The sequence below is a fragment of the Argentina silus genome (assembly GCF_951799395.1).
Source record: "Argentina silus genome assembly, chromosome: 1".
NCBI classification, from domain to species: Eukaryota; Metazoa; Chordata; class Actinopteri; order Argentiniformes; family Argentinidae; genus Argentina; species Argentina silus.
This window is the reverse complement of record NC_139655.1, coordinates 12,597,179-12,619,515: the sequence shown is the minus strand read 5'-3', so window position 1 is coordinate 12,619,515 and position 22,337 is coordinate 12,597,179. Positions and strand designations below refer to the sequence as shown.

General features: G+C 45.9%; 1 protein-coding gene across 3 annotated transcripts; it reads right to left on the bottom strand.

Moving 5' to 3' along the window:
- Positions 1 to 4,978: 4,978 nt before the first annotated feature.
- tesk1b (testis associated actin remodelling kinase 1b) lies at positions 4,979 to 19,470 on the bottom strand. Of its 3 annotated transcripts, none has more exons than XM_083672332.1 (11): positions 19,311 to 19,470; positions 18,185 to 18,842; positions 10,510 to 10,631; positions 10,332 to 10,380; positions 9,985 to 10,131; positions 9,814 to 9,896; positions 8,339 to 8,429; positions 8,037 to 8,120; positions 7,800 to 7,886; positions 7,516 to 7,612; positions 4,979 to 6,851 (listed from the first exon to the last, which is right to left on the bottom strand). In XM_083672332.1, exons 2-11 carry the CDS (start codon positions 18,362 to 18,364, stop codon positions 5,767 to 5,769), a joined length of 2,025 nt encoding a protein of 674 aa, XP_083528458.1. In that variant the 5' UTR covers positions 18,365 to 18,842; positions 19,311 to 19,470; the 3' UTR covers positions 4,979 to 5,766. The 3 variants fall into 3 exon arrangements, with proteins under 3 accessions (XP_083528458.1, XP_083528460.1, XP_083528459.1); XM_083672334.1 differs by having other exon boundaries at positions 18,185 to 18,813; XM_083672333.1 differs by lacking the exon at positions 19,311 to 19,470 and having other exon boundaries at positions 18,185 to 19,300.
- Between the last annotated feature and the right edge of the window lie 2,867 nt (positions 19,471 to 22,337).

The window sequence follows — 22,337 nt, the reverse complement described above, 5'->3', positions numbered from 1 at the left end:
TATCATTACTCCTTCATGGGTCCAGTCGCGTCTAGACCTCCTCCAGGATGATAGCCTTGCTGCTGTGGACTGGTCAGCTACACCATGGAGTTCATAGAGATGTTACACCATTGGAAGTTCTCCAGCTCCCCATCTCCTTCCCCCTCACACACCCCAAACCTCACAGAGCAGAGTGGGACCCCCAGATCCTCCACACAGCCCTCCACAGACTCAATAAGAGGAGGAGATCCTGGGTAGGATGGCATTGGTGACATGGGCCCTGGAGGTGGTTGTTGAGGTTGGTCTACTCTGAGCTGGGTCACAGTGTGTAAAAGCACAGTGGAGCATAGCAGAGGTAAGGTGCTGGTAGAGTTCAGGCCTTGCTCTATACCCCCACAGTCCCCGTCTGACCTGGAGTCACCGCGGAAGGGGTTATTGTATCCATAGCCCAGGCTTGGGGCCTGTGCCTGGGCCTCAGCTGTGTAGACACAGCTGCAGGAGGACAGGATGGACAGGTGGTCTTCCATAAGCTCCACATGGATATCATTGGGGTCAACAAAACCCAAGGACACAGGGTCTTGGAGGGATGCCTGCAAAATAAACACAGTCAAATAAAGCATAATAATGACATCCATAACCAACATTTAATATTATACAGAGTCTGTAATGTACTGTACACATACTGAATTTAAAAGGAGCTACACATGAAATCTGGCTCCCCTGTGGCCACAAGTTGAAATTGCAACTACAATGAGCTGTTTGTTTAATCTAGCCATTGGTACTAGCTAGCTTCTATCAAAAAATTGGTAGTTTTGCCAACTTTTATAACAAGCTACATTTTGACAACAGAATAGCCGTACCATCCAGGGGAAATCAACACACTAATAGCATAGCCAATCGAAACATTGGTGGGGAGCTATTACTATTATATAATATAATATATATACTATATAATAACACTATTGCTCCACAATCCCTGCAGAGTCTACAGGGCCATTATATGCTATCCTAGATAAAGTACAACTCGAAGTCCGTAGAACTCGAGTCCCTGACTTCAAAGTCTAGGAAGGCCCTTTGATGTTGTTGGCACGGTGAGTCAATAATGAAAGGCATGTGCCCTACGCGGGTTGGTGTACCCCCTGTATCGTTTATCATGTATCTTTTTTAGTTGGATAAACCATGAGGTATGTTTGCTTTAAGAACTGCCCCATCACTTTTTGCTCCAACAAAAGGAGCAAGGAATGAGATGCCTTGTCCAAATGCAAATATGTACCAAATGTACCAGTCAATGTGCTCGCTCAGAAGCTGGCTCGAATATGGACAGCTAACATGGGAGTTAACTAGAATGAGGAAAGGTGGGTTCCTAGACCATTGTGTGCAGTGCTCGCTGTGCCACATTGGTCTAGCTTAAGCTAGGCTAATTATAAGCTGTAGTACAGTAAAAATGTCAAGTGAAGCTCCTTTAACGCATCATATATGGTGTGTGCGTGCCTGTGGTACCAGAGACTTGGGGAGATTTTTCATGGCAGGTGCTTGTTTCTTCTTCTTCAGCAACAACAGAATGAGGAAGGGAACTAAAAGCACAGTGCACGTCCCTGTCCCCAACAACACAGGCTGAAACCCTGTTGAATACAAATGCACATATTAACACTGGGCTATTTCTCATGTTTTACAGCATGCTCAGCCATTGACCGCCTTTTCTATGTCTTGAATGAATACGAATGTCTTACAACAAAGCATTTACATACCACAAGCTTGTATCATAAACTGAACTCAGAGCCCTTACCTTTCAACTCTGATGGTGGGGCTGTTTTGACACACTGGGGGTGTGAGGAGGGGGATGAAGCCATGGGGAAGGTTGGCGGGCCAAAGGAGAAGTTGGCCACAGCGCAGTACTCCTGTCCTGGGACCAGCCTTGAGAACTCAGCCGTGAACATCACCTCCTGAGCCCAACTAGTCTGCGTCTGCAAGAGGGTTAGCCGATCACAGCAGCTGTATTAGACAAACAGCGTGTCTGCAAACCAATCAATGTGGTCGTATCAGACAATATCACACAAAGAGCCATTCCCGTGTAATCAGGAGAAGGAGTACATACCTGGTAGTTGGAGATGTTGAGCTGGTTATACACAGTGATTGTGGTCCATGGATCAATGAACCAGGACACTGGGCAGCAGCCCTGCAGAGAGCACCCCCTGTGTGGAGAACAGGGGAACTGCACCTCCACCACCAGCTTGTCTCCATGAAGAGAGACAGAGACAGAGGGGGGGCTGAAAGCTTAGGGTCCAAACAGGGGAAGAAGAGAGGAGACAAAGAAGCTACTTAGAATTTCAATCACAACGTATCCATGGCAGCAATTTTAGCAGTTGTTTCTACTCAGTGACCTTGTTAGAGTGTCCTCCCTGAGATCGGAAAGTCGGGGGTTGGTCATACCAAAAGACTTGGGAAAAATAAATGGGATCCGATGCCATTTTTGGCACCCAGCACTAGGGAGATGGATTGCGGGTAAGGCTCTGAGACAGACTAGTGTCCTGTCCAGGGGGTGTACACATGCTTCAAGCTAGAAAAACAGGAGATAGGCTCTTGCCCTATGGGCCATTCTGGCCATGTGACCGCACAAGGCTGACTTACTTACTATTGTTTCTTTTCTAATTGTAGTTATGGTTGATTAATTTAGTTTACTGAATGTGATTTACACTGATTTGATCAGTAAACCATGACTGTAAACCTAGACTTGACTTGATTTGAGCAATACAAATGTGTGTTGTGTGTTATGGATGATGGCAAGAACTGACTGAAGTCACTGGGGTCAAACTTGCATGGTTGGTTCCAGACTGGGCTCCCCGGGCCCTGGTGGAGGCCCAGGCGGATCATGTTGTACAAATCAAAGTCAGAAAAGGCCTGAGAAACGTCACAGCTGTGGGAGGAGACCTGCACACACCCTGCCACATCCTGCCAAGGACCCCTGAAACACACACACACACACACAATATACATATATATATATATTATATATATACACATACATACCTATCTATATACACTCACCGGCCACTTTATTAGGTACACCTTGCTAGTACTGGGTTGGACCCCCTTTTGTAGCCCATCTGCTTCAAGGTTCGACGTGTTGTGCGTTCAGAGATGGTCTTCTGCATACCTTGGTTGTAACGAGTGGTTATTTTAGTTACTGTTGCTTTTCTATCATCTCGAACCAGTCTGGCCGTTCTCCTCTGACATCAACAAGGCATTTTCGCCCAGAGAACTGCCGCTCACTGGATATTTTCTCTTTTTCGGACCATTCACTGTAAACCCTAGAGATGGCTATGCGTGAAAATCCCAGTAGATCAGCAGTTTCTGAAATACTCAGACCAGCCCATCTGGCACCAACAACCATGCCACATTCAAAGTCACTTAAATCACATTTCTTCCCCATTCTGATGTTTGAACTTCAGCAGGTCGTCTTGACCATGTCTACATGCCTAAATACATTGAGTTGCTGCCATGTGATTGGCTGATTAGATATTTGCATTACCAAACAGTTGAACAGGTGTACCTAATAAAGTGGCCTGTGAGTGTATATACATACATATCTATGCCCATATAGCCAACCATTATAACCCCTCTGTGGTTTTTGTGTAAAAAACCCCCACCAGCTTTTCACTTCCCACCTCTCTCTCTCACTTGTTCGCTCTCTCTCTCTCTCTTTCGCTCTCTCGCCTCCTATAACAACTGTTGATTCTCTCATGCAATCATTCGAAGCAATGCAACATTTATTTTAGCTTTCTTTCCAGAGAATCAAAGTGCTGATTTTTAACACTAAATCCCTATAGCAAACCAAGAATGATTTGTCAACTTTATTTACTGGTAAATAGTAAAAAAAAAAAAAAAAGAAAGAAGAGAGACCACTAGAGAACTACCACTCACAGACACCAATAAGCCAGTCTAGATACTAGAGGTCATTATCAGTGTACTAATGAGCACACACCCACCCTTGAGTCTTAGCCTGGACGCTGTATGTGGTGCTGGTGGAGTTGGTGTTGTGACAATCCCACCGCAGGAGGCAGCCTAAATCCAGGGCATCTACTGAGGTATTACAGATTGACTGAGACAACCCTGAGAATTCGCAACGAACAAACAAGAATAGATCTGATTACCCTCTCACAGACTAACTATTTATCGCTCTCTCTCTCTCTCTCAGACACACACCAATATGGAGGACAACTTGTACTTATCTTACCTCTAGCAAGGTATGAAAACAAATTGTAATATATTAATAGTATGAAATTACTTGGTAGTTGATCAATCATACAAACTCACCTGTGATGAGAAGTGCAGCACAAACACAAACGCCAGTCAAAACACTCAACTGATGGGTCATCGCACCTTGGGTCACCATGGCAACAAGGCAGACATTTGGAAAAAGTGAGCTGGACTGAAACTGTAATAGTAACCAGAACAGTTCAAATCTAAAAAGCTAAAAACAAAACCTTTTCAAGCAAAATGTGTCAAATGTACATTGTAGATTCATGTGAGACTACATTAATTGTATGACAAATGCATATATAAAAAGGCAGACAGAGAGGTTGAGTAAAGTGTTTCCTACCTCTACCGACAGAGAGCAAAAGACAGAAGAGAGACAGAGGGGAGTGGGAGGGAGAAGAGGGTGGAGAGATAAGGACTTGACAGTAGTCAAGGTCAGCTGTGGGTAAGAAAGGAAATGGTTAAATCTGAGGCTTAATAAGAGAGAGAAAGGAAAAGAAAGAGAGAAGGTAACTACAGAAAAAAAGAAAAAAAGAGGGTATACCAACTTGAAGGCTTTCAATACGGCATGTTAGCTACTCGATGTTGATAATTAGATTTCTTCTTTAAGTGAAACAGTATTTTACCTCCACTGGACAACTAGGAAATGATTGTCATATATTTCTGGCAGGTCTGGGCACATAGTTAGCTAAAAGCCTGAAAGCAAGAGGACTGCAGAGTGAAGAAATCACAGAGACAAAAATGAGTCCATTCAATATCTTTATTCAATGCCATCTTTAAATAATTATTCTTTACATCTCTTTGTTGAAGCTGGTCTTTGACCATTCATTCTCAAAAGTAATAATGATATTAACAATAATAATACAGTAAGTGCTTTGTCAGAGGAAAAAGGCCATAGGAAAGGGTCATACAGCAACACATCAGTCACAAGAACAGTGTCTGGTACACACACACACACACACACACACACACACACACACACACACACACACACACCTCTGTGCCTTGCACAAGGCTTCCAAGACATTCAGACAGTATCAGACATCAAAATCATAACAATATTAGTAATACTATTCATAACATTCCTCATCGTTGGATCATCACCATCAGTCAAAAACAATATTTACAACCGTGATGGTCAGAAGAGGCGTCATCGACCCCACAATAGGAGGGAACATACATGACCCAGCAGTTTGGACCAATAGGAGTGTTTTCATGCTGAGGGAAAGCCCTGTCCTTTCTCCTCACCAGCAAGACCTAACAGGCCTCATTCATCACAGGGTCAGTGAGAGCTCACTCCTCTTTACAGTATTGTGGACAATAGAGCCCTTACAGCATCAGTCCAGCAGAGGGAGCACCACTCTAAGTTGGCAGCAGAGCCACCAGCTCAATATCCCTAGATGCCCAACCACAGGTCCAAGGTCAGATACTGTTTTGTCCCCCTAATGGTTCAAGTTAGTATATGGGGTAATCTGTGGGGTAATCCTAGACCTGTGGTTAGGGTGTAACCTACCTTGGTCCAGTCAGTTTCTATGTCTGTGCCCCAGGGAGGGCTAGACTATGTTCGGGGGTTGTAGGGGACGGCGGGAGGCCCCCTGTAGTCTTAGGCCCCCGGTAGAGCAGCCCCCGTGTGGCTGTGTCTACATTTAGGTTCTTGTAGGGGTTCCTGCGGGGCGGCGAGCGCAGACACACAGAGGGGAACCTGAGGCCTGCCAGGCAGCAGCCTGGACAAGAGATGACCTCCTCCTGCTCCAGGGAGTGGCCGCTGCCAGAGCCGAAGGGGGAGGGGCCTCCAGGGCCACCTGGGGGGGAGTGGTAGCCATTAGACCCCCAGCCCAGGGGCCGGCTGATGACCACATTACTGTTGTTATTGTCCAGGTGGGGCAGGGGGGGCAGGCAAGGGGGGCCGTTGGAGATGGGGGTACCCCAGCCATTTGAGAGAGGAGAGGAGGATGGAGAGGGTTTAGATAAGGGTGAGAGGGTGCCATCTAGTGTGTCTGGGGAGCTGGTGCAATCCATGGGTTCCTCCCCCAGACTCTCCTCCTCCTCTTCCTCCTCCAGCTGATCCAGAGACCGCAGCTCCATGTCCATAGGGAGGCCTGATTCATCTCCGGGAAGATCCACAGTCTTCCTCTTCTCCACATCCTCATCTCCCTGCTCCTCAGACTCAAAGCTTAACCTCTCTTCCCCTTTCTCATTCTCTCTATTCCTCTCACTGACCTCAGTGTCCATATAAGATGGTGATGCCTGCTCCTCAGTGGTGACTTTCTGGGTGGGGGTAAGGTCTAAAGGCGGGGCGCAGGGCAGAGACTGGCATCGCCTGTGCTGCCGCCGGTGGGGTCCCCCCTCTCTCTCAGAGAGCGAGGGGGCGCAGGAGTCAGGGGGAGGGGGCAGGGTGAAGGTGAGGGAGATGACAGACTTGCTGGGGGTGTCGAACAGTTTGGTCTTCCCTCCCTTCAGGTCCTCACGTAGGGAGAAAGGGTTGAACCTGGTGGGAGGGGCCAGTGCTGGGGGTGTGACCGGAGGGAGCATGTCCGATTTGCTCCGGGACAGACGAGGGTCACCAGGGAGACCCAGGGACTGCCTCCGCAGTGGTCCGAGCTCTGGAGATACAGCTACACAGAAAAGGAGAGAAAGAGAAAGGGGGGGATAGAAGTTAGAGATGCTATAGGATTTTTGTCGCTAACCAAATTAATCAAAGTGTTGTTGACTGTATGGTTCATCATATATGTTAATCAATTTCTTATCTTGACGCCAAAGTCCTTAGTTTAAGGCCAACAAACTTTTAGAATAAGCTTTTGATCATGGAAGTGGGGAGGGGTGCCCCTCTGTCCAATCAAGTAATTCCTTGAATTTTTTTTTCTATTTTATGAATGTTTGTTTTTTGTGAGTGGGCATTTTAGAACTGGTGACTGAAAATATACAAAAATCCTGTAGCATCTCTTTAAAAGCACTGTTAGAAACAATACATGGCTAGCTATGGAGGTGAAAAGGTATGACTGAGCAGAGCCACAGATGTACAGCATATCTGGGTACCATGTTTATCCACAGTTTAGCTCTGAGCCTGTACAGAGCAGCATTCTTAGAAGCAACCCCAGGAGGCCAGACCACCCTAGGTAACCTGCCCCCTGTAGCTCATGACCAACTGGGCCTAAATAACTCTGCTGATAGCATTTACTGTTTGGAAAAACCCCCTCACAGCTACTCTGACTAAGACCTCCCTGTGCTCTTTACCCCCCTGCCAGACACAGACAGACAAGACACATAGGTCTGACTCACCCTTGACTGCAGGTTCGTCCTTCTGTGTCCTCTCAGTCTCTCTCCTCTCAAGCTCTGAAACAATCTCTGAGAATGATGGCCGACGGTCTGGATTCATCTGAAAGAGAGAGTGGTGTGGAGTGAGTGAGTTGTTTGGGAAGGGATAAAGACAGGTGCTGCACCCACACACAACCACCAAACAAAACCACAGAAACCGTAAACCCACCAACATGTTTCAAGTTTTAAGAGTTAGCGAGTGTGAGGGAGTGAGTGAGGGAGATAAAGGAAGGGTGTCAGTGTCTTACGTTGCAGCAGGTGACAGCCAGGTCCAGGAAGACAGTGGGACAGTCTCCCACCATGTGCTGAAACGCCTCCACATCCAGACCAAAGTCCTGACATAAGAGAAAGTATAAGACTGCAGTTTCACTAACACCCAGAAGAGGGATACATGTTGACAGTCTCTCAAGTACCCCCCCCACACACACACACACACACTTGCAAGGGGCTACAGTGTGGGACAGGGCTGTAGGCAGAGGTCATACCTCAGTACGTGGGAGGATGTCAGGGTCGGCCTGTATACGAGCGATGACCTCACACAAGATGATGCCATATGCAAACACATCCACCTGGAGGGGAGAGAAGGACAGGTGATCATCTAGCAAAGCCTCCCTATAACACACCTCTCATCAAGTCACTGCAGGTAAGCATTTGGTTAAACAAAACGACAGGTGGCAGAAAGTATAGTGTGTCAAGAAAAACTTTCCTGGCTCTGCCTATTCCCTCTGTTCTGTTCCCCTTCCCAGAATAAAAACTGCATCCATATCTATTAGAAACTCTTCCAAACCTTCTCATTGTAAAGCTCTCCTCTGAGCACTTCTGGAGCCATCCAATAGGGGGAGCCGACCACAGCGAGGGGCTCCTTGTCTTCACCCTCACTGTGGAGAGGAGAGGAAGACAGGGCTGGGCGTTACAACGTTAGTTCACACAAAGGACAGCAGGTGAAGACAGGACGCACACAAACTGTGGGCATCATCACACTCTAGTTCATTAACATCCATCCCAAAAGGAAGTTTTCTACGACCAAACTTATTCTAGTGTGTGTATCTTTGCATGTCTAAAGAGGTGCCACGTTTTCACAATTATTGTGTACCGATATTTCTTTGCGGTAAAACTGTACAAAGGTGGGCACACACACACACACACACACACACACACGAGCTATTTCCATCTCTGCCACTGTGGTGTATGACATTGCATAAATAGAGTGAGGGAAGTGATGAGGGCTGAGAAAGAAGAGAGGGAGAGAGAGAGGGAGAGAGAGAGGGAGAGGGAGGAGTGGAACGTAGACAGACAGTAATGGCTCCCAGTGTAAACACCATTTCGGGAAGTGGAGGGATAGTCGCTGAGAGAGAGAGAGAGAAAGAGAGAGAGAGGGAGGGAGAGAGAGAGTGAGTGAGAGTGTTGGAATAGTTTGACCTTATTTGGAGCGCTATCCTAAACTTCTCCTCTCTTCTCCTTCCCAATCTAACACACACACACACACACCACATGATAAAAACACAACAACACAAGCCCCAAGACAAACACTGGCACACACATTCACTTGAGTAAACATTAGGGTGATGAAGCAGGCAGAAAAGGTGCACAGCAAATACACACACAAACACACCTGGTTACAGCAGTATCTGCCTCAACTCAGGCACAGTATGTGTGTTTTATTAAAGGGATGCAGACATATTTTACCACAGTAAGGAGGTAAAGAGGTCAGAAGGGGAGGAGAGGAGGAAGGAGGCTTCAGTAAGGCAGGAAGGGGGCATGGTTGGGATGCTAGGGGGGAGCTGACTCAAGAGGGTATCAGGATGAAACCCACAGTCGGACTGTGTTTCAAATTGACACCCTAGTCCCAATTTAGTGCACTACTTTTGAAACGCAGCCCTGGAGTATACACAGGGGAAGCTAGGGTGTCACTGGTCATTTGTGTTCAGATCAGGCTGAAGTGATTAATAAAACAGAGTGTAAATGTCAGCATCATAAACAAATGGCGGCTGAGCCTGTGTGCGTCAAGACAGGCCAGATTAAATATTGACATCACAGTGAGTCAACTCACTCTGTCTGCCGTCCATAACCCCCCGCCCATAACCCCCCCCTCAGAGAGAGAGACAGAGAGAGAGGGGAAAAAGAGGTAAGGGGAGAAAGAGAGAGGTAAAGAGAGAAAGATCGAGTGAAAGAGAGAGAAAAGAGGAAGGGAAAGGGACCATTCAAACTCTTATCTAATCTGCCAGTGGTGATAGATGGATGTTGGATGAGGAATGGACTGACCTGTACTCTGGTATTTTCTCTGCCAGGCCAAAGTCCCCGACCACGGCCGTACACAGACTGTTCTCCCAACGCACCAGACAGTTCTGGAGGGGAGATGTTACATCACCACTTTATTACACTAGATAAGTGTTTACACTACTGTGTGTGTCTATGTGTGTGTGAGTATGTTACCTTGGAGGTGAGGTCTCTGTGGAAGACACTCTTGCTGTGGAGGTACTCTAGGCCCCTGGCGATGTCCAGAGACAGGCCCATCCTCACGGCCCACGACAGGTACATGTCGCTGTCCAACAGCTGCTCCAGGTTGCCCCCGTTAATGTACTGTAACCATGACAACCACACCTGTCACTCAAACTGCAGGTACTCCAAGTCACTGTGCTGTCAATCATGACAACACCATGGGTCAATCAATCAGCAGGCTACTTGCTACTCTAGATTCCCCCCGGCCACACATCAGGTAAAGTAGTATGTAAAGTAGTTTAATCTGTTCAATTGTCCATGCTATCTTAAAGAGATTTTACCTCTGTCAGTGCGTGGAGCTGACCCTGGTGAACACACACCCCAACGAACCTGAGATGAGAGACAAGAGACCAACAAACAACCTGAACTCCGAGTAAAACATTTCAACAATATGCAGAGATATAGCTGTAAAGGCTAGCTATACGCATTCAGTTAACACTGAGTAAAACAGAGCCAGACCTGAGGATGTTTGGGTGACACAGGCGGTTCATGAGCTGCACCTCCCTCAGCATGTTGGCTCTGTTACTGGCCATGGTGTTCATCTTCAGTGCCATCACCTTCCCCGAGATCCTATGCTGCACCTGCAGGGAGACAGGGGGGAGAAAGGAACACTAGAGTCAGGGACTAAAGTTAGAGATATCATACCACTGAGCATCAGATGTTCTAGTGTGTCTACTGTCCTGGTGTTCTAGAAACTCATCAGAGTTCCGACCAACAGTCAGTTCACACTAATGATTAATCCTCTGACCACTTTAGGGTCAAATACGGGGTCCCACAAGGCTCCGTCCTAGGTCCGTTATTGTTTTCACTGTACATTTTACAGTACCTCTTGGTGATATCATCCGCAAGCACAATGTTAACCATCATTGCTATGCAGAAGATATCAAACTATATACTACTGTGAAACCAGGGAAAGCAGAGCAGACATAAATAAATGGATGGCAACAAACATCCTTCTTAACTTTGATAAAACATAAAATGCTGATTTAAGGCCCTAAAAACCAAAAGAACTACACTTGCTGATCTGCCCCTCAAAATCGATGGATGTCTAGTTGTGGCTAACACAACTTAAGAAATCTAGGTAACAATTGACTCTAATCTCACACTAGATACACACATCAAGACCATCTCAAGATCGGCCTATTTCCACCTAAAGGAACATTTATAAGATCTGGCACTCAGCAGACAGATCTGGCACTCATGTTACACCTGTCCACGCTTCTCTTCATTGGCTCCCCATCACATTTAGAACAGATTTTTGTTCCTACTGGCCTATACATCTCTACATGGCCTAGCTCCATCATAACTATTTGACCTATTGATACGTGCTCTCCACTCTCAAGATGCAGGGTATCTTGTGGTCCCTAAAATTAAAAAACAAATGGCAGGGCCTTTTCACATGGATCTCCTCCGATTGCTCCTGTGCAATCCATATCAGGCAGGCTGAATCAGTCTCAGCTTTCAAATCCAGGCTAAAAACCCACTTTTTGCCCCATCTTTCTCATAACAGCTATACCCCTTATGACATACTCGAACTGTATATCCCTGTCGATTTTTTATTATTATTTATTTATTTTTATGTACATATAATATAGAAAAACTAAATCATAAAAAAGAACTGTATATCCCTAGATTTGATTCTATGCAATCTGTTTTGTATTGTGTATTTGTCTTGTAGGCTATTTTAGTATTAGCTGTATAGCTGTTTGGCCATTGTGCTCTAAAATATCTATTGTCTGGTCCTGAGAAAACCTGGCACCATATTCCTATCTGTGTATCTTCCAAATTACTGCTACTCTGCTCGAGCCAAACTGGGTGCTTTAATACAGTGCATCTGTCAAGTCACCATGGTGATGTGCTGCCTCATCCCCTAAATCTTGCTCCGTACCCAGGCAGAGTGTGTATTAACATGTTTGGTGGAGAGAGTGCAAGTGTGTGTGAGAGAGAGAATGTTCATGTCAATTCTAGAGGTGGTGTGAGGGGAGATGTCACTGGCCTGGATTTCAACTGTGCAGTGGATCAGAGGAGTGATGGGAAATCCAGAAAACCTAGTAGCGCCCTAGGCAAGAGTGCAGGGAGTGAGGACGAGGAGACACACACACACACTTTAATTTAAAGCTATACCTTTAACCCAAACAGAAGTCAAGGTCTCTCCACACTAGATCCCTTCCTCCTCTGCAATGTTTCCCTGAGGCCAAGGTGAGTGGGAATAATGAGAGCACGCATGTATGCTGTGGAGGGATGATGTATTGAGGTAATCTATATGCATTTATGACTGCATTTACATCAACAGCCCTTCAGTACTGACTGGATAAGACAGTTTATTCTTTATTGGGTTACATCTTTCTCATGGTGCATTAGCTACTGCATTAGCTATGATTTATCTCATGCACGAACACACACACACGACACACGAGAGAGAGAGAGACTCACACATCCACACCATCATGCAGACATAAGCCAAGTGCTGACCTAGCAGATCTGTGCAGCAGGTAGAGCTGTGCTGTCTGGACCGTTGCTTTGTCCCATCACCTTGCAGAATTTCAGCTCAAATCAACAACTTCTACGTCATCATGGTTTTAGGCTAGTGGCCACAAGCTAAAATGGGATTTTGAGTACTATTGCAAAAATGGTGTGTGTGTGTCAGCACTCCATAATAACAAGTAAACAGTGTATAGCTGTGATATCAGCATTCCAATGAGAGAACTCGATCCAGCATTCACCACAGTTCTCACAGTCACTGACATATGCTGACCTGAATCCCACGACAACCTGCAACACACACAGGTTTAGTCTCTAGCATTGCTTGCGATCGTAAACTAGCAACAACAAAAAAACGTGCGTCTGTCTTCCTCTCTTCTCCCTGACTCCCTTTCTCTGTCTCTCACACACACTTGCAAAGTGCTGCTTTCAGCAGAGAACACCATCTTTGCAGTGAACATGTGCAGGTGTCTGTCATTGGCTGAGGGGATGATGAGACAGAGCCTGTTAGTTATGGCCTGTAGTCCCACCAGAGAGAGAGAGAGAGAGATGATGATTTAAATGGGTGGGTATTTTTTGTTGAACCAGGTTGAAGTAACATCATAATATCACACAAATGAATTGTTTTCGCTAACAATTGACACACTGGTTGTACAGTATCAGGCAAAAACATTTGGCTTCATGGTAATACGGCTGACCAGTGTACTACCACTCCAATGCACCAATGAGAGAAGAGAATAGGGCTTACTGCACACAGCTGGAAGAGCCTAGAAACACTCCATGAAAACCCCTGGGCTAGACATGTGCTCTTACACGACAAAGCAGGTGATCTGTGACAAAAACAGCGTTTAAGGGGGAGTCACAGGGCAGCCAGCCAAGCACGGTCCATCAGTAAACAAGCAGGGAGGTCCTGACTCCTGGAGCGGTTCTAAATAGAACATGATCCACTGTCTAGACCAGGGCCTGACTCTCTCACACACACACACACACACACACACACACACACACACACACACACACACACACACACACACACACACACACACACACACACACACACACACACACACACACACACACACACACGGTATACCATTTAACATGAGCGCTGAGCACAGTCTGTCTCTTACATAGACATAAACACACAGGCACGCTACAAGCAGCTCACGTCTCTAATGCTATTATGGTCCTGCCTGTGTGTGTGTGTGTGTGTGTGTGCGCATGCGTGCTGCAGTCAGAGGGGAGTATGGGCGTTGCAGTGACAAGTAAGAGCATGCAGGGCCAGGACATCAAAAGGGGCCCTCTTCTGCTCCACAGCTAAAACATTTTCCACTGCCTGCCCTCCCTGGGCTACCTCCCAGCCTCTTCCACACCTCCTCAACCACCTGAGTTGTTTATTCACTTACTAACAAGGGAGGGGCCAGGGAGCTTGGGCGTAGCTGTGGATAACAAGCTTCTTACATCTCTTCAGGATATAGTCTACCTACACCAACATGTACTTGCATGTAAAACACAAACAAATAAAGTACACATTCATACACATGCAACAGAGCAAGCCCTGACCAGAGTGGGAGGAGAGGAACAGAGCAAGCCCTGACCAGAGTGGGAGGAGAGGAATAGCAGCAGGGAAGTGCTGTGCGAAGCCCATACTAACACCCCTTCTTTACCCCTGATTGTTAGTGTGTGTCAGTGCACACACTCTCTCCCTCTCTCTCAATCACACTCTCTCCCTCTCTCTCAATCACACTCTCTCCCTCTCTCTCAATCACACCCTCTCCCTCTCTCTCAATCACACTCAAAAACGATCACAAGCACATGGGTGACAGTCGAAGATGGATTGTGGTGTGTGTGTATATATTTAGGGGGAGCTACGGGTAGAGGGGTGTTTATTGAGTTCCTCAAGATTCCTGTTTTTCTTCTCTGAATTTCCATCACTTCCATTCCTGACTCTCTGACAGTACTCTGCCCATCTCTGACAACAGAACTCCTGAGGAGAGCCTGCTGTTCAGGGGTTAATCCATCCTGTCAGTCAGCTGGCGTCCACACACACACACACATCTGCCTGAGTCTGTGGAAACGCTGCAGAAATGTTCCCTCAGAGAGAGCCTAGACATGCCTACAACAGCATCATCCTCCTACAATAAAGACCAGCTAGCAATGGAATACAACTGCACATTCTGATAGGTATAATTTTTGGGTTTTTTTTGCATGGAAACTAGAAACACCATCTACTACACCATAACTATCACACAGCAGACACGCTGTCAGAATGTGGTGCAGGATCATAAATTGCTGTTAAAAGATAAGATAAAACATGGGCTCACACAATCCAGTCATTGGTCAGGTAGTCAAAAGCAGAGACTTAAAGCAAAATCGTTAAATATAATTTATGTGGACACTAGAATATACTCTGTCATTCTGGCAATCAACCATGGCAGGGAAGTCCACACACACACACACACACACACACACACACACACACACACACGTTCTTGAACCTTGTTTACTGGAGCGTCTGGCACAGTTTCCACTCCGTGTCAAAGGCAGCTGGGTTGGTGGGGTGGTGTGATACTGACAAACACAGCTCATTATTCACATAATGACCCCTATGACACCAGAGACTGCACACACACACACAACACACACACACACACACACACACAATAACATTGTGGTGTGCACCGTGCATATTCCAATAATTTAAGTCCCTTTACATTGGATACGATCATATTGCCTAATTGACATGAAATGCTTTCACTTTCACTTAAAATCACAGTATAACTTGGTTAAATGAATGCATAGATGTCATTCTCTCCCCTCTGCAATACTCTGGACTCTAATTTGAGTTAATTATACCTTGCATGGTAATTACACTGATGAATCATAATCTACTCTGGATAACCCTTCACTAAGTGACTCATGTACAACTTCACCAGTCACAGTTTTGACTCTATTGCTCACAACACTGAGAAACAAACACCAGTTCTACCCTACTATTAGCCCTACCAATGGGACTCCAGCTAGAGCAACTACTGTGAAACAGCAACCACAGCTAACAGTTCCATCGTGTAGCTTCACATCCTCCCCTCCCCTCTGAGCCCAATCTCTCAACCTAGCCCCAACGTTGTGATCCCTGACCATGAAGAGAGACAGTCTGCTATGACAGCAGAGGCTCAACCTAGCCCCAACGTTGTGATCCCTGACCATGAAGAGAGACAGTCTGCTATGACAGCAGAGGCTCAACCTAGCCCCAACGTTGTGATCCCTGACCATGAAGAGAGACAGTCTGCTATGACAGCAGAGGCTCAACCTAGCCCCAACGTTGTGATCCCTGACCATGAAGAGAGACAGTCTGCTATGACAGCAGAGGCTCAACCTAGCCCCAACGTTGTGATCCCTGACCATGAAGAGAGACGGTCTGCTATGACAGCAGAGGCTCAACCTAGCCCCAACGTTGTGATCCCTGACCATGAAGAGAGACAGTCTGCTATGACAGCAGAGGCTCAACCTAGCCCCAACGTTGTGATCCCTGACCATGAAGAGAGACAGTCTGCTATGACAGCAGAGGCTCAACCTAGCCCCAACGTTGTGATCCCTGACCATGAAGAGAGGCAGTCTGCTATGACAGCAGAGGCTCAACCTAGCCCCAACGTTGTGATCCCTGACCATGAAGAGAGACAGTCTGCTATGACAGCAGAGGCTCAACCTAGCCCCAACGTTGTGATCCCTGACCATGGAGAGAGGCAGTCTGCTATGACAGCAGAGGCTCAACCTAGCCCCAACGTTGTGATCCCTGACCATGAAGAGAGGCAGTCTGCTATGACAGCAGAGGCTCAACCTAGCCCCAACGTTGTGATCCCTGACCATGAAGAGAGGCAGTCTGCTATGACAGCAGAGGCTCAACCTAGCCCCAACGTTGTGATCCCTGACCATGAAGAGAGACAGTCTGCTATGACAGCAGAGGCTCAACCTAGCCCCAACGTTGTGATCCCTGACCATGGAGAGAGACAGTCTGCTATGACAGCAGAGGCATGCATGTGCTCCCTCCCTTAATTAGAACAATGCAACAATGACAATGTTTATGTGTTCTTCTTGTGGTTCCATTGTTTCATTGGCCCCTGGCCTCAGTCAGATGGATCTGAGAGAGGTAAACACCAGCATTCCTGCCTCTGCAGATAGTGTCGACAGACATGGGACTTTGAAGAATATTAAACAAAGATGAATAACAGCACCTGAAGGATTTGTCTTGACACGCGCACCCCTCCTCTTGCACAATGGCAGTGGTGAATGCCTGCCTGCCTGCCTGCCTGCCTGCATCCATTGATCTAGAGATTCAAGATTCTTTATTTGTCATGTGCATACAAGTATACAGTGAAATGCAAAAGTGACAGTGCCACAGAGTAGTGCAACAATACAATAAGTTTTAAAAATAGAATAAAATAGAAGTACTAAAAAGAGAGTGAGTGGAGTAGTATCACTAGTGATACTAAAATATCACTAGTGGTGGCAGGGTGCCAGAGTCTTTGTGCTCAGTGCATAATGCAGTATAAAAATGAGCGCTTCAGAGTGTGTGTGATTAATAAACAATTACAGAAACCACCCAGGCTAGAGGACATCAACAAGAGGATGGTCTCCGTCCTACTGCAGTATCTCAGTGGACTTAACTAAGCAGAGACAATTTAAAGACAGAAGGTCATTTATTACACTTTTACCTCACTGTCATCCAACTTTATCACTTCAATTGAGACTCATAGCCACAGTAACTACATTTGCATTTATATGGCATTATCAAAGGGCGAGTTGCTCAATCAAGAGTGGCATCTTTACAGCGGCACTTGTAAACACCATGTCATTTGCATGTTCATTGGTCATCCAAAGGGCACAGCTGGGAGAGTGGCCTGATCGGCGATAAATTCCTAATGGTTACTTTCTAGTGTTAACAGGTCTGGGTTCAGATCTACCTACCCCTAACCATCTTCTTCACCGTTATGGTAAAGCTCCTAACAACAGGCCCAAGACCAGATCTTCCTACCCATCAGCTTAACCACAAGGGTTAGTTATGGTTAACTGGCCCAAGATCAGTGAGGAGATGCTGGGTGAAGCCTGAGCTGAATCCCTTGGTCTTCCTTCTCTCATGTTCAGACAGAGTCGGGTTACCAGTGCCACTAAATGTGCATGGCCCAACTGCACCCATCACTTTCACACCAAAACAAACTGTTTCCTTGAGATGCGGGTCAAAGACCTTGGGTTCTTGTCAGATCAATGTGGGGTCTCTGTTATGAAAAATCATCACCATCATGCATTTCTACTTTACTGTACTCATCGCCTCCATTGTTGTCATATACTCCTCTTCTACATACCACTGCTGGTCATCATGGTTCCACCATACCAGTAGCCTACTCTAACACCAAGCTCCCTTCCCCCTAAACATATTACACCATAAGAGAATTGGCCCTGCACTCAGGGTAGAAGACCTGGTGTCAGGTAACATTAATGGTCATGTTTCATGCTTGTATCCAGAATGACCTCATCCGGGATGCTCAGATGTCAATATTGTGTTATATTTCAGCATTCAAGTCTCACATCAGATCTTACATAAAGGCATATCCAGTGGGTCAGGCTGAAAAGGTTTAACAACTCTCAAAGATCTTACCTTGAATACTTCTGAGAAGAATCCCGATCCAACCTTCTCGCAGATGAAGTCGTCAATTCGGGCTAAACTGGACACTGCGCTGCGTAGTGCCCGATAGGATGAGGGCCTGATCCGGTTCGGTCCATGGACGCTGTGGATGGGTGGCTCCACTGCCTCCTGGTCTGGGTCGATCCGCTCCATCTCGGATATCCCGGGAGGGGGACGTGCACGCAGTTTAAAATACAACCGGAGAGTTTACATTTCCCATGTCCGCAGCGCAGAGTCCAGCGAAAAGAATGGGTTTCACACTGGATACTTAGTTTCAGAGCGGGGGTGAAAGACCGATTAATTCACTGTCAAAACACGCGCTCTATAGCAAACACTGCAGGTTAGGTCCTGAACTTCAGATATTTCTAAGAAACTCAAGCCTACGCAGCTTCCATGCCGCATCCGGCTGCGTTGGTGCGCGGTTTGTTTGATTCCGTCTTACTAGAGATGTGGGCTATTCCTCTTCCCTAGTAGAACTGCGCAGTCTTGCCAGCAGCAGTCAAATTCAGCTTATTCGGTGTGATCATGCAGTGCAAGGGCTCCTATTCACTTTCCCGTGCGTATTTGCTGAATGCCCCCGCGCTGTCGCCCTCTCACTAGCCCTTCGACAAAGGAATGAAAACAGAAATCGCTGTTAAAATAGAAAACAGAGTTGGTTCGCCGGCTGTTTGCCTGGTTATCTGTGCCTGCTTGTCATGATATGGGTCATGGACGCAGCGAGATATCGCCGCTCATTGTTTTAAACCACAATTTGCACACAGAAATGCTATTTGAAACGGATCCAATCACATACAATTCAAAAGCATCTCTTGATTGCTCACTCTAGTCAATAGATGTAAGGCTATATAGGCTACATTGGCAAATATTAGCTTGAGAATAACTGGGGGACGGAGAGCACGTTTGATGCTCTAGAGCCTTGTATAGTGACAGATCACAGCTTGGCTTGACTGCTGGTCATAAATTATAAATGCCACGCTTTGCAGTGAGTTTTTGGGTTCGTCTGTCAGTCTAAAAATTTTTAAATAAAAGAGATTATTATGTAACGATTCACTATTTTGACGTGAAATATTACTCCCAGACGTGCATTCATATGACTTACCTGTCCTTGGTCAAATCTACATGTACGGTGTCTCTAGTCCTATCCTGAGTCACGTATTGGGTTACCGAGGCTTTTATTTGACTAATTAATCAACCGTCTGCCCTCCACCCGCTCTTGCGGGGTCCCTGGTTTCGCTTTACCTCTCCTCGGTTTACCGCGGCTTTGCTCCGCCGCATGGAGAAAACAAAAACGACTTTTAGTGTGTCTTCTTATTGGAGGCGAAGCTATTGGGCGGGTCCGCACGTGATCACCGCAAAACTTCACCGGCGGGGGGGCACCTACAAATAAGAGCGGTTCTCACCTCAGCAAGGTGAACAATACATACCTTGCCAGCGCCCACATAACAGTGCCCCGTTCAACATAATCAGACAGAGACACCTATTTATAATTTGTGCAGTTGACTGTGAACATATTGGAGCACAGCTAAGCACCTTGCCTCAGGGCTCTATATGAAAAATGGTTTCTTACACTGTAGCGCAATCTCACACCACACAACGAAATACTTAAAATGATGACACATTGTGGCCACATTCTGCCCTTGGCAACGCTCTGTGCCATTCAGGCGAGTATCCACCATCATCGCACACCATGAATATGTCCCGAGGCTAATGTATACATTATTTATCAATTCGTTTATTGGCTCTATTATCTAGGCCTACTCATACAATGGCTATGGCAGAAACATAATACTGCAGCCACACCATTCTTGCAAATAATGACAAATACCATTTATTATTTAGCATTGCTGCTTCATTTATTCAGCAAGCCTACAACTGTATTTGTTTTGAGGACAGTCTCCTCAGAATAGAATCGCTATGTGATATGATGCTGACCTTCCACGACCTTAGTGAAGTATCACAGGGTCACTCAATCACTAAACAAAGCATTGGAGAGCATTTGCTATTGTGATAGGCTACACCCTTGTGACATTTATTCTGTTGGCTAGGTTACTGGGCTATACTCCTGTACTGACATTCTTCTTTTTGACTTTCAGCTCAGTTCATCAGACATCAGACAATAAGCTGAATCAATATAAAAGACACATTATTGAAGATTGTGTCTCACATCTATAATAAGACTGCATGGACCTCCTGCAGGTGCTAACGACCACACTTCCAGTCTAGATGGTTTTCCCTCCACTCCACAGCCCCAATGGCTGCCAAGTGTGCACGGTAGGGGGCTTTAATTGGTTTTTGGAACTCAACAGCTGTTTCATGCGCCCCATGTCCCTGAGGGGTAGGGGGGTTGGGGGGTGTGGAGGGGGAAGCCACATGCTCCGTGACCCCCTCCCGGAAGCCTGCTGCCAATGCCCACTGAACACGGTGGTGTCCCCTCCCTTCCCCACACCGTCATTCCCACCCCTGGGGAAAGACAGGGCTCTAGGATGGTCACCAGGGTACACTGATGGAGCAGGAAAGTGGATCAAAGGGAAGTGCGCACTCATCCAGGGAAGTACTAAAGTAAATTACACTCCATTTAGAAATGACTGAAACCAGGAATGCTTTTGGATATAATCTTATTAGAGAAATGGAATCCTTTCTTTCCTATATTCTGTTGACTCTGTGAGTTCTAGAATGGCTGAGTGTGCTGAGCTGTGTGCAGATCACTACCTCAATAAGGCAGACTATATTTGGATTTAGAAATGTGTGTTTTATTATTGTGGCTCTACAATAAAAGAGTCTCAAAATAATGAGCTGGGACGATGTCCTGGCGTCTGTCCATTATTGTCTACAATGGTTGAAGAAGAAAGAGAAATCAATGGAGAAGGCCCCTCTAGGTTTCCTCTATTGTGTGTGTGACCCATATCATATTACCCTGAGGACCCATGTCAGCAAAGACATAACACAGACATGAAGCGTGACAACATGGTAGGCCTACTAGGTCTATACTGTACACTAAATAAAATCCTCGAGGACTGTTTTGGACAATCAAGTACAGTACCTTTTCCTACACATAGGCCTAGTGTACAGGCAGTTGACAATGAGTAAAAGGTCAAAGAGACACACAGACAGTAAATTGTCAGTTGTAAGACTACCCACTGGTCTCACTCTCATGTCTATACACGCCCCATAGTTGACAAGCGAGAAAGAGTGTAGATGGGTTTCACGTTACATGCGAGGTGCAGAGGCTTTGTCTCCTCTGGTTTCTTTGATTGCATGAGTTTGTATTGTGGCCTATATGTTTAGTAATTTTTTGTGCACCCTTTGTGATGTGACATTGTGGTCTCTTTTGAGTTTAAACATATCTGAAACATGATTTGGTTGCTGTTCACTTATACTTCACTGTTCACTTTATTACCATTAGCATGTTGTATGGAAGTGGGCTACTGGGCTTTTCAGCTGACTGTCTGTCTGGTTTAATCCATAAAACAGTAAAAGAATTTGTTTAATTGAAATGCACACATTCCCAATCCAATTTAATTACAGCAGGCTAAAGTAGGCTGAGCATTCAAAACAGGCCACTATGTGATTTTAGTGAAAGTGTCCCTTTATAGGCTAGAGTAGATATTGATCTGACCTACTTAGACTAAATCATGGATTTTTCTGACCTATGTGTCCCTAAAAGAATAAAAGAACGATTGTGTGTCCTGTCCTCACTGAAAGTAATGCATTGAAATACATGAACGAAATTAACGAAATGAGCTGATTCAGAGGAATGAAACGTACAGTATAGTATGGTGTATTCCTAACCCACTGACCTGCATTGCGGAGGCAGTTTTTCCTACCCCCATCTACGTGCTCTGATTGCGCTCTATGTATTGCGCACCGTAATTTTATGCATAACAATGCTGCCACCCTGTGGCGGAAAGAAGTAATTAAATATTCCACATTACGCTTGGAGAGAATAGGCCACAGAGCACTGAGTTGGCCCTAATAAAAACGCTGTGCCCTAATATTATTGTGAGAAATATCAGTTGATTGGGTGTTGTAAAAGTGGTTGTTTTATGTATATACACGTATGGCTAGGTTCTACATTCAAGTTTTTTTTTCAATGCTTTAATTATGGCCTCCTTATTGAGCACATGAG

What these genes read in the sequence shown, in the direction of transcription:
- tesk1b (XM_083672332.1), bottom strand. Translation starts at nt 18,364, where the DNA reads ATGGAGCGGATCGACCCAGACCAGGAGGCAGTGGAGCCACCCATCCAC. An exon ending in TGTCACCCAAACATCCTCAG is followed by an intron (nt 10,381 to 10,509) that starts GTCTGGCTCTGT and finishes CTCTCATCTCAG; the next exon opens with GTTCGTTGGGGTGTGTGTTC. An exon ending in GAGAGCTTTACAATGAGAAG is followed by an intron (nt 8,121 to 8,338) that starts GTTTGGAAGAGT and finishes TCTCCCCTCCAG; the next exon opens with GTGGATGTGTTTGCATATGG.